At 44.1% G+C, this 15093-nt stretch overlaps 1 protein-coding gene across 1 annotated transcript in view; it reads right to left on the bottom strand.

Moving 5' to 3' along the window:
- Positions 1–15093, bottom strand: part of LOC147707531 (dynein axonemal heavy chain 5-like) — a 1425553-nt gene that overhangs the window by 326063 nt on the left and 1084397 nt on the right. Inside the window, exons 76-77 of the mRNA XM_086925656.1 lie at positions 8479–8738; positions 6674–6766 (exon numbers count right to left, since the gene is read on the bottom strand). Coding sequence (XP_086781782.1) covers positions 6674–6766; positions 8479–8738 — 353 coding nt within the window. The remainder of the gene's footprint in view (positions 1–6673; positions 6767–8478; positions 8739–15093) is intronic.

Raw genomic sequence — 15093 nt, 5'->3', positions numbered from 1 at the left:
TAATTTTGACCCCTGATCACAACTAGGGGCTAATTCTGTTTCCGATGAAAACCCCTGTTGTGGCCTGTTGCTTGTTGTGCATGTGCCCCCCCCCACCCCCACCCCCACCCCCTGACCGTCATTGTGCTCGAGTCCCCCCACCCCCCTTACCCTCGTTGTGCTCATCTCCCCCCACACTCCTGACCGTCGTTGTGCTCGAGTCCCCCCCACCCCCTTGACCCTCGTTGTGCTCGTGTCCCCCCCACCCCCTGACCCTCGTTGCTGCTCCAGCTTTTGCATATTTTCACACAGGGTTTACCTGCAGTCGCCGTGGGGTAATCAGAGGTCGGTGACTCCAGTACTACTTTTGACCCCTGATCACAACTAGGGGCTAATTCTGGTTCCGATGAAAACCCCTGTTGCTCGTTGTGTTCTTGTCCCCCCCTGACCGTCGTTGTGCTAAAGTCCCCCCACCCCCTGACCCTTGTTCGTTTCCTGCGTCTCTCCCTTGCTTTCCTCCCATCCATCAGACTCCCTTTCTCCTTATGCCTGTCTCTCTACCCGCCCCATAACACGTGGAAAACCTAGAAGCGATTTATAAAAAAAAAGTAAAATCAGTAAGATTTTAACCTGTTCAAAATGTATTTTAGTTTTTTTTTTAAAGTCGGGCTCGTGCGCTAAATGCGGCAGGCACTTCAAAGCTCTAATGCAGAAGTATAGTTTGTATACAGCACACCAGGAAAGGGCTCCCAGAATGAAAGCATGACAAGGTCTTAGTGCTCCGCATCCGAATTTCTACTCGTCTCTAGCACAATTAATTGCCTTTGATTTTACAGGACATCCCGGAGATGAGCGTTACGTTTAAAAGACAAACGCTACTAGCTTTAATGATAATCTGTGGCTTCCCTGGAATATCTTTAACTGTCAGGCAAACAAGGAGCCGCTGGTTATTTCATAATGGGCTGATGCTTAAATGTTTATAAATGCATAGATTATTATTTGTGGCAACTCACGCATTCCCATAAACCTTCACATGAGACATGAAATGTTTGCTTAAGAAATTAATACGTGCTTTGTTCACATATACAGACTCTCAAAGCTAGCCTGTGTAGCAAAGCATGAATTTCAGCTTTGACTATACATTAGGCCGTGGGGTAACTCCCGTAGGTGAGCTAATTAATCGCCACCAGGTCAGAGCCCCATCCCTGTGAGTGCGGGCCCCACTAGCCCTGCGCCGCGTTGCCTGCTCCGCTGCACTTGCAGTGACCGCATTAACTGCCCCAGCCCCACTGACTTCTCGTGTCTCTCTGCCCCCGCCCGTCGCTCCCATCGACAGCTGCTTGTGTCTGGCTGTCAGTGCCCAGGTACAACGTTTCTTAGAACAACAAGCCCCTCCCCATTTGGCCAAATAAGGGCATTCCTGCGCTCGCACATAACCAACCCTTCAACCTATAGACTGGCCGACCTCACCTAGGCATGTCGGCTTTAAAGCAATGTGCATCACACAATGAGCCAGACACCATACTGGGAGGAGATTCTTTCTGCAACAGCTCCGTACACAGATCTCTACACACTCTGTTAGCTACGCTCTTTTTTTAACAACTGTTTTTATTAGTGTTAAAATGTTAAATGTTGTATACTTGTAAAGCGCACAGCTGCCCACACCGCGGGTGTCCCGGCGCTGTATACAGCTGGGGAACCCGTCTTGGCTTTCCCTGTGAGATGGTCCCTTCTGGGCACCCCCAAGGTGAGACCAGGCATCCCCGGCGTTGAAGGGGCCGTTGTGAAGATTAAGCAAGCTATTGCCCAGAGTTGCAGAGTGGAACCCAAGGTTAGAGTAGGCGCCGAGGCAAGAATTATCAAGCCCGCGGACATTTTGACCCAAGACCCTGCCGCGTTGGGAATCGAACCCTGGCCCCGGGCCGATCTCAGCTTCCTGGTTTGCCGCCTCTAACCATTGAGCCACACTTCTCCACGTTGTTGTAAAGGTATACAAAGTTAATTTGGTTAAAATTTGATACACGTATACAGCAATATCAAGTTACCATGCACGAGCCTGGTCATAGCAAACAGAGATTGACAGCACAGTTCTTAAATATTTATAATCAATAGAGGTGCTATTTCAGTCTCTAACCTCTCCTCCACCTCACACATGCACGATAGTGTAGATGGTGACAGCCCCTCGTTTCATAAATGCGTTTTTCCAGAAACCTACAGTCGTCCTGCGCGTCTTTGCAATAATCTCTCAGCAATAATAAGCCCCAATCTCACGAAGGCCTTATGGTATCTATAGGTAAAAATAGGAGAGGTACCCCTAAACTGAAGTCAAGGGAAATGGGGTTCACCAACCAATATAAAGGAGCAATTCCCTTGAACAAGGTCATTTACATAAACACCATGAATAAGAAAAAAGCAATAACTATAACAACTAAATTAGGAGTAAAAAACTGGCAGAATTTATTGTATACAGTAAAATTAAAAAAGCAGAGAACATAGTTGGCTGCTTGGCACAGATTAAAAGAGGTTGTAAAAAACAGTAAAATAACAATCCACATTCAATATTTACCAGAAATATTGCTGAAAACAGACAGAAACAACAGTAAGACATACAATTTGTGCAACACAGGGTGTGTGTTCTGTTATTCTTTTAAAACACCGGTGTTATGCACATTGGGATATTATTATGTCAACAACGGTGTTTGAGCCACGAATCACACTGTACTAGGGCGTCGACGCGTATCGGTAGTTTGTTGAACTTCTATCCATCTTTATCAAGACAAAGTGTAAATTACTGTCGTAGTGTACATAGGTTCCTCTGAAGTGTGAAGGACCGATGTACAGTGTTAATACGGTCGTGCTCTAGAGAGGCGTTGTTACTCAGACCGTTAGTACTCGTAGAGAATTTTCGAGCTATGTCTTTGTTAGTGCCCCTTGTCCTTAATATGTTGGGAATTTATAGCAGAGCGGGTCGCATATGGTTCCTTTTGCCCCTTTTGAATTGGCTTGTATTCTAGTTTTGTTGTTGGATCTACCTGTTGGGTAAGGTGGCAATGTAATGCCAAACTTTCTCGATGCACAGCACTTTATTTTCAAACGCGCTGTGTCTCACCAGAGGCGCCTAAGTCTTGCCCCAGTGACGTGAGTATTAGTTCCCTCTACGTCTACTGCCGGCTGCACGCTTCTCTGGTCATTTTCTTTTTGAAAGTTTGGCATTACATTGCCACCTTACCCAACAGGTAGATTCAACAACAAAACTAGAATACAAGCCAATTCAAAAGGGGCGGAAGGAACCATATGTGACCCGCTCTGCTATAAATTCCCAACATATTAAGGACAAGGGACACTAACAAAGACATAGCTCGAAAATTCTCTACGAGTATCTACGGTCTGAGTAACAACGCCTCTCTAGAGCACGACCGTATTAACACTGTACATCGGTCCTTCACACTTCAGAGGAACCTATGTACACTACGACAGAAATTTACTCTTTGTCTTGATAAAGGTGGATAGAAGTTCAACAAACCACCGAAACGCGTCGACGACCTAGTACAGTGTGATTCGCGGCTCAAACACCGTTGTTGACATAATAATATCCCAATGTGCATAACACCGGTGTTTTAAAAGAATAACAGAACACACACCCTGTACTGCACAAATTGTATGTCTTACTGTTGTTTCTGTCTGTTTTCAGCAATATTGCTGGTCAATATTGAATGTGGATTGTTATTTTACTGTTTTTTACAACCTCTTTTAATCTGTGCCAAGCAGCCAACTATGTTCTCTGCTTTTTTAATTTTACTGTATACAATAAATTCTGCCAGTTTTTTACTCCTAATTTAGCTGTTATAGTTATTGCTTTTTTCTTATTCATGATGTTTATGTAAATGACCTTGTTCAAGGGAATTGCTCTTTTATATTGACTTATGGTATCCATGTCAGTCTGGTCTAGGATATTTAAATAAAAATATTTTTCGGAGTGGGAACATTGTATATTCCACAATGTCAGATACTTTCCCCCCACTTTTTTCCAGTATTTTTTAAGTGCCCGTCACTACCAGAAGGTATATAAGACCTTCCTATTTCATCTTGACATCCTAAGCTTAAAGGAGGTTGGTCCTTGCCTCTGTTGTCTGCTTGCGGTCCGGTTTTCTGTGTCCCTCTGTTGCCTGCTTGCGGTCCGGTTTTGTGTGTGCCTCTGTTGCCTGCGTGCGGTCTGGTTTTGTGTGTCCCTCTGTTGCTTGCTTGCGGTCCGGTTTTGTGTGTGCCTATGTTGCCTGCTTGCGGTCCGGTTTTGTGTGTGCCTATGTTGCCTGGTTGCGGTCCGGTTTTGTGTGTGCCTATGTTGCCTGGTTGCGGTCCGGTTTTGTGTGTGCCTCTGTTGCCTGGTTGCGACCCGGTTTTGTGTGTGCCTCTGTTGCCTGCTTGCGGTTCGGTTTTGTGTGTGCCTCTGTTGCCTGGTTGCGACCCGGTTTTGTGTGTGCCTCTGTTGCCTGCTTGCGACCCGGTTTTGTGTGTGCCTCTGTTGCCTGCTTGTGACCTGATTTTGTGTGTTTCTGTTGCCTGCTTGCGGTCCGGTTTTGTGTGTGCCTCTGTTGCCTGCTTGCAGTCTGGTTTTGTGTGTGCCTATGTTGCCTGGTTGCGGTCCGGTTTTGTGTGTGCCTATGTTGCCTGGTTGCGGTCCGGTTTTGTGTGTGCCTCTGTTGCCTGCTTGCGACCCGGTTTTGTGTGTGCCTATGTTGCCTGCTTGCGACCCAGTTTTTTGTGTGCCTCTGTAGCCTGCTTGCGACCCGGTTTTGTGTGTACCTCTGTTGCCTGCTTGCGATCCAGTTTTGTGTGTGCCTCAGTTGCCTGCTTGTAATGCGGTTTTGTGTGTGCCTCTGTTGCCTGCTTGCGACCCGGTTTTGTGTGTGCCTCTGTTGCCTGCTTGCGACCCGGTTTTGTGTGTGCCTCTGTTGCCTGCCTGTGACCCGGTTTTGTGTGTGCCTCTGTTGCCTGCTTGTGACCCGGTTTTGTGTGTGCCTCTGTTCCCTTCTTGTAATCCGGTTTTGTGGGTGTGGGTGTGGGTGCAAATGCAATAGGTGTCGCATTTGCGAGAGATTAGGCTATTGCCTTTGTAAATGACAATGCCATTTATTTATGTTTTCAAAGGCAACACATAAATAAAAATGTTGTCATTTACAATGCCAATAGCTCTAACTTTTCCAAAGGCGAAACCGTTGCATTGGAAATGCTTGTTCCATTTTGGACCCGACTTTGGAACAGTCTACCTATACACCCGCGACAGTGTCCGGACATCCTGTTATTCAGAAGACAGCTGAAAACTCTTCCCTTCTGATCTGTCTGATGGAGTGTCATTGAGTCCTAGCGCGGAGATACTCTTATGGGGTGACTCATGCGCTCTATAAATTCCTGAATAAATAAAAATCCAATGAAACGTAATTTCAGTTATTCGGGCTCGAGGGTTACTAAGAAAACTTCACACTTAGTGGTGTACATCACAGGCACTGTACAGCCAAAACAGCCATAAGTGAAGAGATCTGTCACACATTGCAGGACAATTCTAAGGACTGCAGGTCCCAAATATCCATACAATTCGACCGCTTCTTTATATCTTACAAAGATGTTCATATATGGATATGGTAATAAAAGTGCCCATCTCAACAGATCTCTCCACTTCTCTCTCCCTCCAATCCTGCCAGCTCAGGACCACAGCTATTCAGTAACCGGCTAAGCAGACTATATAATATGAAATACCAAATAAGGGACCTGCAGATCTGTTCTAAGCTGCCAGCATACTGAAAACCATAGAGCTGCACATTTGTCTCTCAAATGTCATCATCCAACATCTTGCTATGCACTGCATCCCATAACATAACTGCACCTTCCTTGGTCATCACACACAACATGAAAAGGCTTCCCACACAGGATCAAATCTAAGATAGAATTGTTCCGGCCACACACCTTGCACATTGTAACGTGCTACTCGTCTAGGCAAGTGCTTAGGCACCGCATAAAGGTTTAGTAAGTGCGATATAAATACTGCAACACAATACATGCCTGATCATGTATGCATGCACAAACAGCATGATGTGGTCGCTGTTTAGTGTTTAACTTGTTTACGATTCCAAAATGGCAGCACTCCAAATTCGGAGCATTACATAAAACGTATCTGTAGGCGAGACATAAAAAGGTTTGTGATCGGCAGGGCAGTATAACAGGTGAGTGGGAGAAAATGTTAAGCTGGGGTCTATGAATAACATATGTGGGGCATGGGACAGGTGTAGATTAGCAAAGTGAAAGTGCACTCTAGTGGAGACTAGACATCATTATTTGCATCAATTATGTTTTTATGCTTCCAAGATATCTACTCATGCAGAAAACACTTGAACAACCAGTGTCCTTTTGTTCACAGCACTTTTGAGATGCCTCTTTCATTACAATTAGGGATGGGCTGGAAAGAAGTCAAAAGAAAGAATGTTGAGAATGATTTCATTTATGGTCAAACTGAAAAATTATATACAAATTAACAAGTGTGAAGGCATTATGCACTAAGTCTGTGGGGCAAGAAATGTACAGACAACTTCATCCATTAAGATCTATTTGATGGTCCTCAGGCTTTTTGGGAATGAACACCAAGGAACGTAATTGTGGTAAAAGCAGTGGCACAAACAACCAACACTGAGCATTTTCTTACCTCTGCCTCCAGAGTTGGCAAATCCTCAGCATTTAGTATCCTTTCTTCTTGAAATGTTGGTACCAGTGTCTCCTCTTCTATGTTCTCAATCACCTGGAAGCACACTCGAACATAAGTTTGTAAACCCATGAACAATCACAGAAAATCCATCATATATAATATTTATGGCAAACATTTTTAGCCGTAGTGATATATCCTGCGTATGTTATCATATCTATCCCTGGTTACTTATCTCCTAGCCGCTCAGCCAGTGTGAGTGTTGAGAGTGGAATGTTGGTGTGACGGTGATGCTTGGAAGGATTCGGTGCCTGGGTGGATGTGGTGTGACAGTTGGAAGATGGGCTGAGCAGCATGAAGTCTGCTCCTGGTGGGGCTGGAGAATAAGGTACACCAGACTAATGGACATTTGTACATAATTACTATCCTACAACAAGAAGTTAATAAAGGAATACTTAAAAGACAACTCGGCTAGGTCTGGTAAGCTACAACACATTGTTATTCCTTTTAGACATTGGGCTTCATTTAGATTATGACAGATAGGTTACTCTATCATACGGTGACGGATATCCCATCCACCGAAATATAAATCTCGAAGGATATAATGGGATTTATATTCAGGCGGAGGGGATAACTGTCACTGCTGTAATAGAGTATCCCATCCACCACGATCTAAATGGGAAACATCCCTAACATTGCGGTCAGTACACCACGATGCTGTTACATTGCGGTCGTTACAACGACCGCGATGTAACCACGCTACGCAATTACAACGCCATCTAGCACAAGTCTATGTAAAGACTTGCGTTGCAATGGCATAGCGGGGTAACATCGTAGTTGTTGTAACGACCGTGATATAACTGCACGCTTTGTACTGACCCGCGTTGTAACGCCAAACACTCGATGTAAATCAGGCCCTAAGAACTTAGAAAATTCAACTTTCAGAATGTTGGCACTAGAATGTTATGCTATCAGGATTTGTAAAGCGCAACTTATCACCCATGATATATCCAGACACACATAGCACATAGTTTAACTTTGTTTTGATACTGCTAAATCTAAAATGGTTCACGCTGACTTAATACAAACATATGATTTTTTTTTTACTGTTAAGTGTGTCCACATGCCCTGAAATTCACTTCCCCATAAAACTAGACTACCCATAAGATACTCTAATTAAGGACAAAGGAGGTAGAAGAAAGGTGGCGGGGAGCTTCTCTGTTTTGTCCCCCACTATATTGAATATTATATTATAAGTTTGGAAAATGCTCAATTTGTTGTCTTTGAGTAAAGTTGTCAACACTTTCATAACTACTAGTTTCTTTTTTTTAAATTCAATTTTTTGGTTACTTCCAAAAGAAACTGTGGCACAATAAAGCCTTTTAGGAATATCAGCATTACATTTTTAACAAATCTTAATTAGGCAGTAAAATAATACACATTAGTTTGTTTTGCAAGTTTCTATGAAAGGGGTTTATGGTAAAGCTTGCGTGCATCCTCATCATCATCATCATGATACAACAGTATTCGTATTGCCTCTATAACATCTGCCCTTACCCCTCAGACATACATTTTTGAAGTGTACGTAGGTGAGATCTTCATCATGCATATAAAACGTGGCCAATTGTGGCTGTGCTCACCACATACTCAAAAACTTCTTTCCCTGCTGGCTACAGAGTATTAAAGTCATGAGCCCCAAGGAGAAAGACTAATAAAGTATGGAGGATGCTTTCTGTGTCTGGGATTCAGTCAAAAGAAGTATCTGTCTGCCTAGAAGAAGGATTTAACACTTTTTTGTAGGCACCTACATTTGTCACTTTCTCTTCTTCTTTGCTACATTCCTCTTTCTCCTTTTCCAGCTCATCCAGCTTCTTCAGACAGTCCCTCAAAGGTCCACAAAGCCTGGTGTACTCAATCACAGCAACAACAAATGTCACTAGTGTAGCAGCATCTTCAGAGCTGTAGCGGGCACCAGCAATGGTGATTCCTCCCTTATTTGAATCTCTGGTGGGACTGCTGTCTGAATGTGTGAATTTTTTGGCTGGTGTGACAGACTGCGGGGTGGCATCTGTGGACAAGGAAAGACAAACACCCATCCGATTAGTCAGTGAAATATGAATGTCTATGATTGATCAAGTAAGATACATTTTCTGATTTATAAGTGAAGAATGAAACCCCCCCTTAAATGATAGCAGCGGAAATAAGGAAAATGGACAAACTGGATGTTTCTTGGAAAAACACAAATGGAAGTTTCGGAAGCCAGTCAGGGAGAGGTAATCTATCTAAATACATGAGAAGGTATCTTCTCCAAAATGTTTGGATAGGTGATCCAAAATGATAAGTGCTTTCCTCTGCGATGGTTTATCAGTCATGTGAACCATCCGTGCAATATTAAAATGTTTACAAAGAACTGTTTGCATTTTAGGTCAAAATCAGCATGAGATGATTGAGGAAGCCCAGGTAAAAATATTAAGAGACAATGAGGTAAGTAAGAGAAGGCAGACAGAGAATAATGATAAAGTGACAAAAGAAATGTAACATTTGTCAAAAGACATGAAGTGAGAGTCTGTAGGCATCGGAAACACACAGATGAACACACTGCACATGCCAAAAACACATATTAAGTTCACGGACATCTGAAAAATTTCTAGAAACCCAGAGAGAGTATCATGAGTCACATTCTCTGACGTATGAAAGCACAGAGAAGTCAAAACTTCTCAAAAACCCTTTTGCCGACCCGGGCGAACTCAAGAACTTCTATCCCATCCCTATGCTCCCCTTTCCTGGCAAAGCTCTCGAAAAAAGGTTATCAACAATAATCTCACGAACCTAGAGATCAACAATCTTCCGGACCCCTCCAATCCAGATTCTGCACCAACCACAGCTCCAAAACTGCCCTGATCGCTGCCACTGACGACATCAGAACCCTCCTCGACCATGGAGAAACAGTGGCCCTGATCCTCTTCGAACTCTCAGAAGCATTCAACACCGTATCCCACCACACCCGTATCAAAAGGCTTCATCACATCGGAATTCAAGGTGATGGCCTCAAATAAATTGCATTCTCCCTTACCAGAAGTACCCAGAGAATATGCCTACTACCTTACACCTCAGAACCATGGAACATCATCTGCGGCATCCCTCAAGGCTCATCCCTCGGCCTTACACTGTTCCACATCTACATGAAACCCTTGGTCATTAGCGGCAGAATACACAGAATTAACATTATAACTTACGCAGACGACACCCATTTCATTCTCTCACTATCAAAAGACCCCTCCACCACAAAGGCCCACTTTCACAGGTTCATGACAGGCATAGCCGACTGGATGAATTACAGCTGCCTAAAACTCAGCACAGACAAAAGGGAAGGGCTGATTTCTGGGAACAACACCTCCACATGCAATGACTCCTGGTGGCCTATCGAACTTGGACTGGCATCCACTTTGAGAGACCATGCTCGCATCATTCTGGACAGCAAGCTCACCAGATCAACGCAGTGTCTCCGCCTGCTTCCTCACCCTTTGCATAAGATCTTCAAATGACTCCCCGTCAACACCAGACATACCGTCACTCAAGCCCTAGTCACCAACTGGCTGGATTACAGCAACACACTCTAAATAGGAATCACCTCATATCTCCTGAACGAACTACAGACCAAGCAGAATTTAGCATTCACTCATCCTCGACCTCCTCAAATGGATACACCAGCACCGACCTCAAGAAGCTACACTGGGGCTCCCCATTCAGAAGAGATGTCAATTTAAAATGCTGATCCACACCTGAAAGGTCCTTCACAATCAAGAGCCAGCATACATCAACCACCGCCTGAACTTCTACCACCCCTCCAGACACCTGCGCTCCCCGTCCCTCTCTCACACACACATCCTGTGGATCCAATAAAGCAACAGTGGAGGACGCTCCTTCTCCTACCTCTCGGAGAAATCCTGGAATGACCACCCCCTTCACCTACGGACCTCATCCTCTCTTCTGGAATTAAAGAAAGCACTCAAGACCTGTCTGTTCACCTAAGCCCCTTAACAGCTATGCTCTCAGTGTTTGGAAACCCTCTCCAATGATTAGAGCGCTCTATTAATTCTGTTTTAAGGATTGACTCATGATATAGAGGGTGATGTTATGAGGGTATGTTATTATCAATATCTTGGGGGAGTTGTCAAGATATAAAGGGTGATTATGCAGCACCCATATTGAAATGTGTGGTGTTGGCCATTAGATTAGTCCCAAGGGACATGAGGTGAAGGCATGTAACGTAGATTAAGTGTCACAGAATATAGTCCACATGGCATGATTTATGAGGCAACAGCTATGAGATGAGTGAAACAAGGAAGAAAGGTGAGAGCTTTGTAGCATGTCAGTGCTATTGAGTGGAGCAACCGACACAGCATATGGGGCAGCTGTTAGGGTTCACAAATTATGGAGACCCTGTAAAGTTTTATGAGATGAGTGCAATCTGACACAAGACTAACGTTGAGAGGCAGGAAATACTGGTGGACTGTTCCAAAGAAACATGCCAGGTGTTAGTAATCGAAGATCTAGGCAATGGAAGAGTTAACAAGAGATACAATTACAATGTCAGGCCTTCTGATTTATCGACCACCAGGCAACTCTTCTCAATGGGTATCCAATTTTGCCAATCTTATTACTCCCTACTATATGTCATCAAGCAATTTTTCTTTGCTGGGTGATTTAAACTTGCACCTAGAAGATCCCACCATCCCCTCATGCTCTAATCTGTTGGAAGACCTAGCGGCACTAAATTTGTCCATAATAAATTCTAGCCCTACTCATATAGCGGGCCACCTGTTGGACCCCATGATATCCAACATCAGGGAACTTACGTGCATTGCCACCTTGCCTTCCGGCTGGTCAGACCACCATCTTATTAATTTTAGCATTACTTTTCCACCCTCCCCCAGTTTGGAACAAAACACTGACGCCTCATACAGAAAAAATTGGAAGTCAGTAGACATTGATGCATTAAATGCGGCACTAAAACAAAACCCTCCAAGCCTCAACTCCAACATGGACTGCGTAGCAACTGAAACACATAACTGGCTAAGTAATGCAGCTAACAAATGTCTGCCTTCTACTTGCACCAAAGGGAGTAGGCATCGCCCTCCGGCCCCATGGTTTAATGATAACCTTAAAATTGAAAAATCAAAATGCAAAGTACTAGAACGCAAATGGCGCAAAAATTACGACCCCAATGCTAAAAGAAGCTATCAAGAAGCCAGGAATCATTATCACGCTGCCTGCACAAAAGCAAGAGCTGCTTTTGTCTCAAAAACAATTATCGAAGCAACTAACATGCCAAAAACTCTCTTTTCCAAAGTCAAGGAACTGGCGGGCGCACATACCACAGCTGCTGCACCCCCACTAAGCACACAACAGTGCCAGGCGTTAGCATGCTTCTTCACTGAGAAAATCGATAAAATTATCTCAGACATTAAGACTAAACATTCTGATCCAGAACTTCCCCCTCTTTCTGACTCAATACTGACTCAACCCACTCCTCCGGGTGAAAATCTACTGGAATCCTGGCCTGCTCTTTCAATAGATAAATTGAAAGGAATCCTAAAAACTGTGAAATCCGGTTCCCCTAGGGACCCCATCCCTATTAAAATCATTAAAAAATGGGATGACCATTCTTTGGAAATCATTGCTCACCTCCTAAACTCATCCCTCGACCTCGCCACTGTCCCAGCCTTATGGAAGCATGCCATGGTGACACCCCTTCTGAAAAAGCCAACTGCTAACCCAGAAATACTGGCCAATTATAGACCCATATCTCTGCTCCCAGCTTTTTCTAAATGTCTAGAGAGACACGTACACTCTACTTTAGCCACTTTTGCAGAAGAAAATTCCCTACTCCATTCTTCGCAATCTGGCTTCAGGGCTGGTTTCTCGACTGAAACCGCCCTGCTAGGTGTCACTGAACACATCAGAAAACTTCTTGACCAAGGCCAGACGGTCGCACTCGTGTTATTGGACCTAAGTGCGGCGTTCGACACCATCTCCCATGAAACGCTTATCAAAGAGCTATATACTAATGGTGTAAGAGGAAAGGCTCTGGATTGGATCAAATCTTTCCTGGCAAATAGAACCTTTCAGATCGCATCTGCACAAGCCGTGTCAGACACCCTACCTGCATCACATGGAGTGCCTCAGGGGTCCATCCTAAGCCCTCTATTTTTCAATATTTATCTCAAACCTCTGGCCGATCTTGTTGAAAAGTTAGGTCTAACGCTTATGAACTACGCCGATGACACCCAAATCATCTTTTCCCTATCTGAATCTTGTCCCCACTCCCCTTCGTTACTTAAGGAAGGACTATCAAAAATTTTGAACTGGATGACAACAAACCAGTTAAAACTTAACGGCGACAAGACGGAAATACTGATTTTGGGAAAAGATCAAGATCTCTGGAATCCCGTACATTGGCCGGATCAGATGGGCGCTTTTCCTACCCCGGTGTCCCACGCTCGTAATCTGGGCTTTATACTGGACAACGCCTTATCCATGAACAAACAGGCCAGTAAAGTAACCGGCCTTTGTCTCACCATAGCTAAATGGCTGAGGAAGATCCTGTGGATGTTGCCAGTGTCAACGCAAAAGACCGTAGTCAATGCCCTTATTACATCAAGGCTTGACTACGGCAACATTCTCTATTTGGGCGCTAACAAATCTGTGATCGGACGATTACAGGTAGCGCAAAACGCTGCGGTCAGACTCCTCTGCAATATCCCGAAGAACGCCGGAGTCTCGAACCATCGTCGGAATCTTCATTGGCTCAGGATCGAGAGCAGAATCCGTTTCAAGGCCCTGAATTACATGTTCAGAATAAAAGCAGGAACAGCACCAAAATATCTCCAATCTCTTGCCTGCCTCTATACGCCCAAGAGAAACCTCCGGTCACAGACAGCAGCCTGTTTCTGCATACCAAGGTTTAAACGAGCAAGAACAGGTGGCAGATCTTTTGCCTATCTGGGACCCTCCCTTTGGAACTCGCTTCCCCCCTGTATCCGGAAGGAAGAAAACTACTGTAGGTTCAGAAAGCTTGTAAAGACCTGGCTGTATGAACAATAACCACTTAACAGTCACCTCCCTTTCTCTGCCCTCAATCTAGCTGTGTCTAGGCGCCGGGAAACCCTTTTTGGGTAGCTGTTGCGCCCTATAAATTGATAAAAAAAATAAAAAAAAAAAAAAAATACAAAGTGAGTGGCACATTGTAGCACTATCAGGGTGGTGCCCAGAATGGGGTTGTGGGATCCATGTATTGAAGGACTGGCTCTAGGGGGTGACAGATAGCTATAAAGATGTTGAAGTCAAGTGGTGCAGGGAAAGCTGGTGGCCTGTGGTGTGAACCCAGGTCTATATGAGGTGTACACCATCAGGAGTGGAGTAGATATATATGGCATTAAAATGGTTTCCTAAACTATGTCTAGGAAGCACAACATTTTGAGTGAGTTTGGGTCGAAATCCAGCAATACATAGTGCTATGCAAGGTAGGAATGGCCCATCTCCAGGTGGTACTTATATATAGAGGAGATAGCTAGAACGTACATAAGATTTCAAGGAATTGTTGTGACTGTATCTAGGACCCTAATTAGATATTCCCGATTTATGCCCTTGTGTGGTTATAATAAATCATATCCTTATAAAGGCATAAGAATCATATCCATATTAAGTCATAGCCAACGCAGTCCAAATACGGCAAGGCTACTCCCATAGACTCTTAGAAAGTACAACACGTTCTTAAACAAACCAAGCCTCCAGCAGCCCGGGAATTTCCCCTGCTTCTGTTTTGATTTGTCCTAGAACTACTGAGAGTCCTGAAACAACTGCCAGTTCTTAGTGACGTCTTATGTCCAACCGAGTGCCGAAGGAAGCTGACCCTCCCTGCTGACGCACTGAGAAAGACGCTGTCTTTTCTCGTGCCGAGAAATCCAGCTCCAGTGTTTTCTGGTCCCCCTTGCGGGTTTCTGGGAGACCCAGTCCTGAGAGAGAGATACAAGACCTCCTTCATTCTATACCTAAGGTACGGAGCTGATTAGACCCATAGAGAATTCTTGATTCAGATTCTTGTCAAAAACTGTAACTCATCTACTCCTTCCCTGTACTAGGCTTAGGTTAGGTACACTGGGGTAGGCGTATCTTAGAAACACCAGTTGAGTACGTTTAGTCATTATTTTATTGTTGTATGTATTTTATCCATTTTAAGTATCATATGGCTTAGAAACCATATAAATGCTTTTACAGTATTATTTCAGAATGCTCCTTTTACTGTACGCACTTTACTTTATGACAAGTATTGCAATTGTGGCAATTCATTTCTCTTGCATGAGAAAGAAGACTGCTCAATAAATAACCCTTTTATTGAAAACGCCCGTCTCTCTATTTCT

The sequence above is a fragment of the Lissotriton vulgaris genome, chromosome 6 (genome assembly GCF_964263255.1).
Source record: "Lissotriton vulgaris chromosome 6, aLisVul1.2, whole genome shotgun sequence".
NCBI classification, from domain to species: Eukaryota; Metazoa; Chordata; class Amphibia; order Caudata; family Salamandridae; genus Lissotriton; species Lissotriton vulgaris.
Note: the sequence above shows the minus strand (reverse complement) of the source record. Positions and strands in the feature narration are given on the sequence as shown.